General features: G+C 66.7%; 1 protein-coding gene across 1 annotated transcript; it reads left to right on the top strand.

The window, feature by feature from the left end:
* Window positions 1-1,227: 1,227 nt before the first annotated feature.
* Window positions 1,228-10,375, top strand: LOC136570817 (autophagy-related protein 2 homolog A-like). The gene is made up of 14 exons (XM_066571224.1): window positions 1,228-1,551; window positions 2,081-2,231; window positions 2,610-2,732; window positions 3,836-3,941; window positions 4,387-4,501; window positions 5,307-5,402; window positions 5,963-6,059; window positions 7,100-7,228; window positions 7,645-7,739; window positions 8,068-8,116; window positions 8,377-8,554; window positions 9,625-9,751; window positions 10,093-10,206; window positions 10,313-10,375. The coding sequence occupies exons 1-14, from the start codon at window positions 1,381-1,383 to the stop codon at window positions 10,373-10,375; spliced, it is 1,614 nt and encodes a 537-aa protein (XP_066427321.1). The 5' UTR covers window positions 1,228-1,380.
* Window positions 10,376-10,682: the final 307 nt, after the last annotated feature.

Genomic DNA, 10,682 nt, shown 5'->3' with positions numbered 1-10,682 from the left:
GGGGTCCCGCTGCCCCTCCCACGGGGGGCGGGGCGCTGCCGCCAGGGGGGCGCGGCCTGGTTGGGCGCATGCGCGGGGTACTGCGAGTCGCGCGCTGGCCCCGCCCCCCTCGCGCTGCTGGAGGCCGGAGGGCGGAGCCTACTGGCGCAGGCGCGGTGCTGCACCATGGAGCACGTGACACGGGTGGGCGGGGGCTCGGGGCGGGAAGGGGCGGGGCCTTTGAGGTTGTGGGCGGGGGCCGAGGGCACGGGGAGGCTGTGGGTGTCGCTTGGGTGAAGAGGGTATGGCTGAACAGGTGTGGGCGCGGCCTGTGAGGGTGTGGCAGGGCATCAGCAAGTGTGGGTATGGCCTGGAATGGTGTGGCAGGGCACACAGAGGGGTTGGCGTGGCCTGCAAGGGCGTGTCCAGGTGAGGGCGTGGAACGCTCAAGTGTGTCTGGGCGTGTCCAGTGTGGGCGGGGCACATTCAGTTGTGTCTGGGCGTGTCCAGGGCTGGGCGTGGCACACTCGGGTGTGTCCGGCCCTGGTCCCGCCCCTGACCCCCACCCTCGTAGGTGCAGCTCACCTTGCGCTGCCCGGGCGGGTCCCGGCGGCTCCGGACCGTCTCGGCCGCGTCCTGCAGGTGCGACCTGTGCCGGGGGGGCCGCTACTGACCGGAGTGACCGCAACTGACATGGGAGTGACCGGAACCGACCGGGACCGACTCGGAACCGACCGGGACCGACCCGGGACTGCCCCCCAAAAATCATTTATTGACCCAAAAATTTTTTTGGTCCCTAAAAATCCTTTATTGTCCCCGAAAATCCTTTATTGGCCCCAAAACCGCCCTGGGGGGGGGGGGGGGGGGGGGGGGGGGGTCTTTCCCTCCCCTCCCCCTCCCATTAGGCCCTCTCAGCGCACCCGGCACTTCCCACTTCCGGAAATCCCATTACGCCACTTCCGGGAACCTCGTTTCGCCACTTCCGGTTGAGACCCCGCCTCTCCTCCTCCTCCCCTTGTCGCCATTGGCCGGAGCGCTCGCGCACGCTCCTTGCCGCGCCCCGATTGGCCGGAACGCTCGCACACGCTGCCCGCCGCGCTCCCATTGGCCGGCGGCGCGCCGCTCCCGCTGACTGACGGGGCGCGCGCCGTCCGTCAAACCCTCGGCAGCCAATGGGGAGCCGCGGGTCCGGAGCGGAAGTGCGTGGGCGGGGCCGGAAGCGGCGCTCTGTGCCGGTGCGGGTGCCGGTGCCGGTGTCGGTACCTGAGGCGGAGCCGCTCCGGGTTCGGGCCCGATTGAGGCCCCGGAGCCGCTCTCGGTGCTGGTGCCGCTCCCGGGGCCGCTCCCGGTGCGGGTTCCGCTGCGGGCCACGGTGCCGGTACCGCTCACGGTGCCGCGGCGATGCCGCGCTGGGCGCGGGGCTGGCCCGAGGCGCTGAAGGCCCGCGCCGCCCGGTACGCGCTGCAGCTCTGGCTCGGGCCCTTCCTGGAGGAGCCGCTGCGGCTCGAGCAGCTCGGGCTGGACCTGCGGGGAGGCACCGGGAGCCTGCGGGAGCTGCGGCTGCGGGCGGCGGTCAGCGGGGACATAACGGGAGGGATAACGGGGATAACGGGGACGGGTGACGCCGGGGATAACGGGGGGATAACGGGGGCAGGGAGTGCGGGGGAGGATTTTTGGGGGATTTTGCGGTGTTTGGGGGCGCCTTGGAGAAACCGCGGGTGCTTTTGGGGGGTTTGAGCCTTTTTGGGGCGGTTTTGGAGCTGATTTTGGGGCGGTTTTGGGGTAGTTTTGGAAAGGATTTTGGGATAGTTCCGAGAGAAGTTCTGGGGCGGTTTGGGGGCTGATTTCAGGCTGATTTGGGGATTGATTTTGGGTTAATTTCGGGCTGATTTGGGGGTGACTTCGGGGCCATTCCTGGGGTGATTTCGGGGTTATTTTGGTGTTATTTTAGGCTGATTTCGGGGCTGATTTTGGGAATGTTCCGGGGGTGATTTTGGGGTTATTCCGGGCCGGTTCAGGGGCCGATTTTGGGGTGATTCTGGGCTGATTCCGGGCCAGTTCCGACCCCGTCCCGTGCCCCCTGACCCCCGGTGCCCCCCAGGCCGTGGATGAGCTGCTGGCAGGGGCGGGGGTGCCGCTGGAGCTGCGCGAGGGCGGCCTCGGGGCCGTGACGGTGACGGTGCCCTGGGCCCAGCTGGGCTCCGAGCCCGTGCGGCTGCGGCTGCAGCGCCTGCGCCTCGTGCTGCGGCCCCGTGAGTCACACCGGGGCACCCGGGTGTCCCCCTGACCCCTCCCTGTCCCCTCTATGTCCACCCCCTGTCCCCCCCGTGAGTGGCACCGGGCCCTGGTGTCACCCTGTCCCTTCTGTGTCCCCGCCATGTCCCCCCGCGAGTGACACTGAGCCACCCCGGGACACCCCCAGGTCACCCCGGGGTCACCCCCGTGTCCCCATTGCCCCCCCTGACCTCTCTGTGTCACCCCCCGGGTCCCCCCCATGTTCCCTTGTGACCCCCCCCGGGTCACCCCCGTGTCCCCCTCTGACCCCCGGGTCCCTCCCCTGTGCCCCCAATGTCCCTCTGTGTCCCCTGTCCCCTCCCCCGTGTCCCCTGACCCCCCCTGTGTCCCCCCAGGCCCGCCGGGGTCCCCAGGGCCGGGGTCGCCCCCCCCGGGGGGGTCACAGCAGGGCCGGGACCCCCCCCAAGAACCCCCCCCGCTGGAGGGGCTGGAGGCGCTGGCGGTGACCATTGACACAGGTGGGGACATTGGGGACACTGAGGGGACAGCAGGGACACAGGGACAGAGGGGCTGGCAGTGGCCATTGACACAGGTGGGGACATTGGGGACACTGAGGGGACAGCAGGGACACAGGGACAGAGGGGCTGGCAGTGGCCATTGACACAGGTGGGGACATTGGGGACACTGGGGACACTGAGGGGACAGCAGGGACAGAGGGGCTGGCAGTGGCCATTGACACAGGTGGGGACATTGGGGACACTGAGGGACATTGGGGACAGGGGGGACAGAGGGGCTGGCAGTGGCCATTGACACAGGTGGGGACATTGGGGACACTGAGGGACATTGGGGACAGGGGGGACAGAGGGGCTGGCAGTGGCCATTGACACAGGTGGGGACATTGGGGACATTGGGGACACTGAGGGGACAGCAGGGACACAGGGACAGAGGGGCTGGCAGTGGCCATTGACACAGGTGGGGACATTGGGGACACTGGGGACACTGAGGGGACAGCAGGGACAGAGGGGCTGGCAGTGGCCATTGACACAGGTGGGGACATTGGGGACACTGAGGGGACAGCAGGGACAGAGGGGCTGGCAGTGGCCATTGACACAGGTGGGGACATTGGGGACACTGGGGACACTGAGGGGACAGCAGGGACAGAGGGGCTGGCAGTGGCCATTGACACAGGTGGGGACATTGGGGACACTGAGGGACATTGGGGACAGGGGGGACAGAGGGAACAGGGGGGACACAGGGACAGAGGGGCTGGCAGTGGCCATTGACACAGGTGGGGACATTGGGGACACTGAGGGACATTGGGGACAGGGGGGACAGAGGGGCTGGCAGTGGCCATTGACACAGGTGGGGACATTTGGGGACACTGAGGGACATTCAGGGAACATTGGGGACACTGGGGGAACACTGGGGACGGGGGGACAGGGAGAGGAACAGGGGGGACACAGGGACAGGAATGGGGGACGGAGAATGGGGGACAGAGGGAGAGCTTGGGGGCAGTGGGGACACTGGGGACACAGTGTCCCCGATGTGCCCAGTGTCCCCGTGTCCCCCCATTGTCCCCGATGTCCCCAATGTCCCCGTGTCCTCCCCGGTGTCCCCTCAGTGCTGCGGCGGCTGCAGGTGCTGCTGGAGGACACCGAGCTGCGCCTGGAGCTGCCCCCGCGGCCCGGGGGGGGCCCAGGGGGGGCCCTGGAGCTGCACCTGCCCAGGTGAGGGGGGGAGGGGCTGGGCGTGTCCCAGGTGTGTCTCAGGTGTCCCCAGGTGTGTCCCCAGCCCTCCCCAGGTGTGTCTCAGGTGTCCCCAGGTGTGTCTCAGCTGTCCCCAGGTACCTCAGGTGTGTCCCCGGGTGTGTCCCAGCCCTCCCAGGTGTGCCCCCAGGTGTCTCAGGTGTGTCTCAGCTGTGCCCCCAGGTGTCTCAGGTGCGTCCCAGCTGTCCCCAGGTGTGTCCCAGGTGTGTCCCAGGTGTCTCAGGTGTGTCCCAGGTGTGTCCCAGCTGTCCCCAGGTGTGTCTCAGCTGTGCCCCCAGGTGTCCCCAGGTGTCTCAGGTGTGTCTCAGGTGTGTCCCAGCCATCCCAGGTGTGTCCCAGCCATCCCAGGTGTGTCTCAGCTGTGCCCCCAGGTGTCCCCAGGTGTCTCAGGTGTGTCTGTCCCCAGGGTGGAGTACGAGGACTCTGGGGGCGGCGGGGGCCCCCCGGCCGTGCTGCACAAGGGGCTGCGGCTCTGCGACCTGAGGCTGCTGTGGCAGGAGCTGCCCCCAGCCTGGGCACAGGTACGTGTCACCCGTGTCACCCGTGTCACCTGTGTGTCACCTGTGACATCCTTGTGTCACCCCCTGCCACCCCCGTGTCCCTCTGTGCCACCCTCCCCCCAGCCTGAGCACAGGTACGGCTCCACGGGCACCTGGAGCTCACCTGTGTCACCTGTCCCCCCCGATGTCCCCTCAGTGTCCCCTCTGTCCCCAGGTCCTGTGTCCCGCCCCGTCCTGCCCACTCTCCTGCTGTCCCCTCAGTGTCCCCATTGTCCCCTGTGTCCCCGGTGTCCCCATGTCCCGGTGTCCCCCTGGTGTCCCCACAGTGTCCCCTCAGTGTCCCCATTGTCCCCCATGTCCCCTGTGTCCCCAGGTGCCCGTGTCCCCTCAGTGTCCCCAATGTCCCCTCAGTGTCCCCATTGTCCCCAATGTCCCTAATGTCCCCTGTGTCCCCAGGTGCCCGTGTCCCCTCAGTGTCCCCATTGTCCCCAATGTCCCCTGTGTCCCCAGGTGCCCGTGTCCCCCCATTGTCCCCATTGTCCCCAATGTCCCCTGTGTCCCCAGGTGCCCGTGTCCCCTCAGTGTCCCCATTGTCCCCAATGTCCCCTCACTGTCCCCATGTCCCCTGTGTCCCCAGGTGCCCGTGTCCCCCCATTGTCCCCTGTGTCCCCAAGTCTCAGTGTCCCCTCAGTGTCCCCAATGTCCCCTGTGTCCCCAGGTGCCCGTGTCCCCTCAGTGTCCCCATTGTCCCCCATGTCCCCTGTGTCCCCAGGTGCCCGTGTCCCCTCAGTGTCCCCATTGTCCCCAATGTCCCCTGTGTCCCCAGGTGCCCGTGTCCCCTCCCGTCCTGGCCGCTCTCCTGCCGGGCCCCTCGGAGCTGAGCCTGCGCCTGAAGCAGAACGAGAACGTGCCAGGCCCGGGGGTGGGCCTGGGGGGGCCTGGTTTATACTGGGGGGGACTGGGAGGGACTGGGGAGGGACTGGAGGGGAGGGAGCTCGGGTTTTGGGGTTTTTGGGGTTTTGGTGGTTTTGGGGTCTGGTTCTGGGGTTTTGTGGGTCTGGTTCTGGGGGATTTTGGTGATTTTGGTGTTTTTGGGGTCTGGTTTTGGGGTCTTTGGGGTTCTGGTGGTTTTGGGGTGTGACTCTGGGGGATTTTGGGTTTTTGGGTTCTGGGGATTTTTGGTATTTTTGGGATTTTGGGTTTTTGGGGTCTGGTTTTGGGGATTTTTAGGATTTTGGGTTTTTGGGGTCTAGGGATTTTGGGGATTTTTGGGATTTTGGGTTTTTGGGGTCTGGGGATTTTGGGGATTTTTGGGATTTTGGGTTTTTGGGGTCTGGGGATTTTGGGGATTTTGGGTTTTTGGGGTCTGGTTTTGGGGATTTTTGGGGATTTCGGGTTTTTGGGGTCTGGGGATTTTGGGGATTTTGGGGATTTTGGGGATTTTGTGTTTCTGGGTGTTGGTCTGACCGTGCCGGTGCCCAGGTGGAGCTGGAGGGGAAGGTGGGGGCCCTGCACCTGCTGCTGCCCCCGCCCCTGCTGGGGATCCTGCGGGGGCTGCTGGGGGCCCTCGACCCCCCCGGTGAGTGACCCCCCCCCCAAAACCCGGGGGGACCCCAAAACCTGGGGGGACGGGCGGGGGCTGGGGGGGTCTGCCCAAACACCTGAGTTATTTTGGGGTACAGGGGCTCGTTTTGGGGGAAACGTATTATTGGGGGCAGGTTTTGGGGGGCAGTTTGTTTTTTGGGGGACAGTGGTTATTTGGGGGGGACACAGTGCATTATGTTGGGGGGCAGTGTGTTATTTTGGGGTGGTTTTGGGGACCCAGTGCATTATTTGGGGTGGTTTTGGGGACCCAGTGCATTATTTGGGGTGATTTTTGGGGGCCAGTGCGTTATGTTGGGGTGGTTTTGGAGCAGTTCGTTTTTCGGGGGCCGTGTGTCATTGGGGGGCGGTTTTTGGGGGTCAGTGCATTACCTTGGGGGTGTTTTGGGGTCTGTGGTTTATTCTGGGGGGGTTTTTGGGGGGACAGTGTGTATTATCTTGGGGGGCAGTGTGTATTATTTTGGGGGGGTTTTGGGGGGCACCGTGCGTTATTTTGGGTGTTGTTTTGGGGGGCAGTGTGTATTATTTTCGGGTACAGTGTGCATTATTTTGGGGGACAGTGTGTGTATTATTTTGGGGGGGTTTTGGGGGGACAGTGTGCGTTATTTTGGGGGGCACCGTGCGTTACTTTGGGTGCTGTTTTGGGGGGCACCGTGGGTTATTTTGGGGGGCACCGTGCGTTACTTTGGGTGCTGTTTTGGGGGGCACCGTGCGTTATTTTGGGGGGCACCGTGCGTTATTTTGGTGGACACTGTGCGTTATTTTGGGTGCTGTTTTGGGGGGCACCGTGCGTTACTTTGGGTGCTGTTTTGGGGGGCACCGTGCGTTATTTTGGGGGGCACCGTGCGTTACTTTGGGTGCTGTTTTGGGGGGCACCGTGGGTTATTTTGGGGGGCGCCGTGCGTTACTTCGGGTGCTGTTTTGGGGGGCACCGTGCGTTATTTTGGGGGGCGCCGTGCGTTACTTTGGGTGCTGTTTTGGGGGTGCCTGGGGGTCTGAGCCCCTGCCCCGCCCCAGGGCCCCCCCCCTGCGGTCGCAGCCGCCCCCTGGGCCCCCAGGACCTGGCGCTGATCGAGCGGGAGCTGAGCCGGGGCCTGCGGGGGGGGCGCGACCCCCCGAGCCCCCCCGGGGGGGACCCCGACAGCGGTGAGGGGGGGGGCTGGGGGATCCGGGAGGGTTTGGGGGGGGGTTTGGGGGGTTTTAGGGGTCTGGGATGGTTGGGGGGGCTTTGGGAGGGTTTTGGGGGGACTGGGGGGGTCTGGAGGGTGTTTCGGGGAGTTGGGGGGGGCTCTGGGGTGGATTCTGGGGGCTTTTGGGGGGGCCTGGGGGTTTTGGGGGAGGAACTGGGGGGGTCCAGAGGGTGTTTGGGGCGATTTTGGGGGTGGTTTTGGGGATTTTGGGGCTGGTTTTGGGGATTTTGGGGGGGTTTGGGGGTGGTTTTGGGGATTTTGGGGGGGTTTTGGGGATTTTGGGGGGGGTTGGGGGTTCTGAGGGTGTTTTGGGGGGATTTTTTTTGATTTTGGGGTGGTTTTTGGGGGGTCCTCACCTCTTGCCCCCCCCAGAGCTGTTCTACTCCATGACGGGGTCCCTGGGGGGGGGGGACAGCGCTGCCCCCCCCGAGGAGACCCCCACGGGCAGCCCCTCCCCCAGCCCTGCCGTGAGTCTGGGGGCGTCTGGGGGGGTTCGGGGAATTTTGGGGTCCTCAGGGAGGATTTTGGGGGGGATTATTTGGGGTTTTGGGGGGGGGGGGTTGGGGGGCTCATTTGGGGTTTGGGGGAGGGATTTTGGGGGGATTTTTTGGGGGTCCTGGAAGGGGAATGGGGAGGTTTTTTTGAGGGGGGATTTGGGGGGGTTATCGGGGCTGGGGGGGGTGGATTTTTTGGGGTTTTTACGGGGGGATCCTGATGGGTGAATTGTGGGATTATTTTGGGGGGAAATTTCAGGGAGGGGGGAATTTTGGGGTTTGACCCCTCCCCCCCCCCCAGGGCAGCCCCCGGAATCGCCGCCCCTCCCCCCACAGCTGTGCCCCCCCAGGTGAGTCCGGGGGGGTCCCTGGGGGGGATCCCTGGGGGGGTTCCCTGGGTGGTCCCTGGGGGGGTCCCTGGGGGGGTTCCCTGGGGGGGGTCCCTGGGTGGTCCCTGGGGGTTCTCCAGCCCTGGGGTTCCCTGGGGGTCCCTCGGGGGGTCCCTGGGTGGTCCCTGGGGGGGTCCCCGGGGGTTCTCCAGCCCTGGGGGTCGCTCGGGGGGTCCCTGGGGGTTCCCTGCATCCCCCCCAGTCCCTGACCCCCCGCCCAGGCCGGGGTCCCCCTTTCCGGGGGTCTCTGCGGCTGCAGGTGACCCTGGGCACCGTCACCGCCCTCCTGCCCGAGCTGGGGGGGGCCCCCAGCCCCGCCCACCAGCGCCTGTGGGCGGAGCTCTGCCATGGCCACGCCCAGCCTGCCTGGGACCACGCCCTGCCCTTCCCCCACCTCAGGTAAGCCTGCACCCCCTGTGTCCCCCCCCCCCCCCCGCTCAGGTGTCCCCAATGTCCCCAGAGCCCCTCGTCCCCCCGGTGTCCCCCCCGTCTCTGCTCTTTTGTCCCCAAATTTGTCCCCCCAGGACCCCTCCCCTTGTCCCCTCCCTGTCCCCCTGTGTCCCCCCCACTGACCCCTTCCCCTGTCCCCTGTCTGTCCCTCGCTGCCTGTCCGTCTGTCCATCCGTTCCTCACTGTCTGTCCGTCTGTCTGTCCGTCTGTCTGAGTGCGGGGGGGCCCAGCTGTGTCTGTCCGTCCCTCACTGTCCGTCTGTCTGTCCGTCTGTCTGTCCGTCTGTCTGTCCGTCTGTCTGAGCGCGGGGGGGCCCAGCTGTGTCTGTGTGTCCCTCACTGTCCGTCTGTCTGTCCGTCTGTCTGTCCCCAGGCTCTGTGTGGGGGGGGGCCCAGCTGTGTCTGTCCATCCCTCACTGTCTGTCTGTCTGTCCGTCTGTCTGTCCGTCTGTCTGTCCCCAGGCTCTGTGTGGGGGGGGGCCCAGCTGTGTCTGTGTGTCCCTCACTGTCCGTCTGTCTGTCCGTCTGTCTGTCCGTCTGTCTGAGTGCGGGGGGGCCCAGCTGTGTCTGTCCGTCCCTCACTGTCCGTCTGTCTGTCCGTCTGTCTGTCCGTCTGTCTGTCCGTCTGTCTGAGCGCGGGGGGGCCCAGCTGTGTCTGTGTGTCCCTCACTGTCCGTCTGTCTGTCCGTCTGTCTGTCCCCAGGCTCTGTGTGGGGGGGGGCCCAGCTGTGTCTGTCCATCCCTCACTGTCTGTCTGTCTGTCCGTCTGTCTGTCCGTCTGTCTGTCCCCAGGCTCTGTGTGGGGGGGGGCCCAGCTGTATCTGTGTGTCCCTCACTGTCCGTCCGTCTGTCCGTCTGTCTGTCCCCAGGCTCTGTGTGGGGGGGCCCAGCTGTGTCTGTCCGTCCCTCACTGTCCGTCCGTCTGTCCGTCTGTCTGTCCCCAGGCTCTGTGTGGGGGGGGCCCAGCTGTGTCTGTCCGTCCCTCACTGTCCGTCTGTCTGTCCGTCTGTCTGTCCCCAGGCTCTGTGCGGGGGGGGCCCAGCTGTGTCTGTCCCGGGGGGGCGCGGGGGGGCCCCGGGGGGGGCTCTCTCTCGCCCGCCTGGAGCTGCAGGAGGAGCTGCCGGGGGCGGAGCCTGACCGGATACAGGTGGGCGGGGCCGGGGTGGGGCTGGAGGGGTGGGGCCAGGAGAGTGCAGCTAATGGTGGGTGGGGCTTGGGGAAGGTGGGGCTGACCCTAAAGAGGGGTGGGGCTGGTGGGTGTGGCCTGGAGGTGGGTGTGGCCAGGCTGATGTGCACTGTTCTGGGGCGGAGCCTGAGAGAGGGGGTGTGGCCAGAAGGGAGGTCAGAATGGGTGTGGCTGTGGAGGGGTGGGGCTTACACTAAAGGGCAGGGCTTGCCTGGGTGTGGCTGTGGAGGGGTGGGGCTCACACTAAGAGGCGGGGCCTGTCTGGGTGTGCCCGCCCTGCCCATCCCTGGCCCCGCCCCCAGGTCCTGCGTTTCCCCGCCCCCCCGGATGCCAGCCCCGCCCCCGCCCAGCCCGTGCTCCGCCTCCGCTGGGGCCCCCCCGGCCCCGCCCCCCCCGGGGCCCCGCCCCTGCCCAAGGTGAGTGGGGGAGGGGGGGCCCCTCTGCCCCCCCAGGCAGGATTGGGGGAGGGGGGCGGGGCTCCGGGGGAGGCGGGCCCAGCCCCTCCCCCCCAGCCCCCCCAAGCCCCCCCTGACCCCAGCGCCCCCCAGGGCCCCCCCCCCCCGCTGGAGCTGGGGGTGCAGCTGAGCCCCCCCGAGGCCGAGCTGGACCTGGGGCTGCTCGAGCGCCTCGGCCCCGCCCTCCAGGCCCTGCTGGGCCACGCCCACAATGGCACGGACACGACCACAGGGCAGGACACGCCCCCCGAGGAGGTGGGTGGGGCTTGGGAGAGGGAGGGGCTTGAAAGGGGTGGGGACAATGGGAGGGGCTTAATGGGTGGAGTCAATGGCTTGGGATGGGAGGGGCTTGAGGTGGGAGGAGCTTGGTAGAAGGGAGGGGCTTGGTTGGGGTGTGGCTGAGGGGAGGGGCTTCACTCATGGGTGTGGCTGAAGGG

This window comes from Molothrus aeneus, unplaced genomic scaffold (genome assembly GCF_037042795.1).
Source record: "Molothrus aeneus isolate 106 unplaced genomic scaffold, BPBGC_Maene_1.0 scaffold_397, whole genome shotgun sequence".
NCBI lineage: Eukaryota > Metazoa > Chordata > Aves > Passeriformes > Icteridae > Molothrus > Molothrus aeneus.
The sequence above is the reverse complement of the archived record's forward strand: the minus strand, read 5'-3'. Positions and strand labels throughout refer to the sequence as shown.

Bases quoted from the DNA above. Each gene is read 5' to 3' on its own strand.
- LOC136570817 (XM_066571224.1), top strand. From the start codon at position 1,381: ATGCCGCGCTGGGCGCGGGGCTGGCCCGAGGCGCTGAAGGCCCGCGCC. The intron at 6,060-7,099 runs GTGAGTGACCCC...GCCCCGCCCCAG, and splicing joins GGGGGCCCTCGACCCCCCCG to GGCCCCCCCCCTGCGGTCGC. The intron at 7,740-8,067 runs GTGAGTCTGGGG...CCCCCCCCCCAG, and splicing joins GCCCCTCCCCCAGCCCTGCC to GGCAGCCCCCGGAATCGCCG.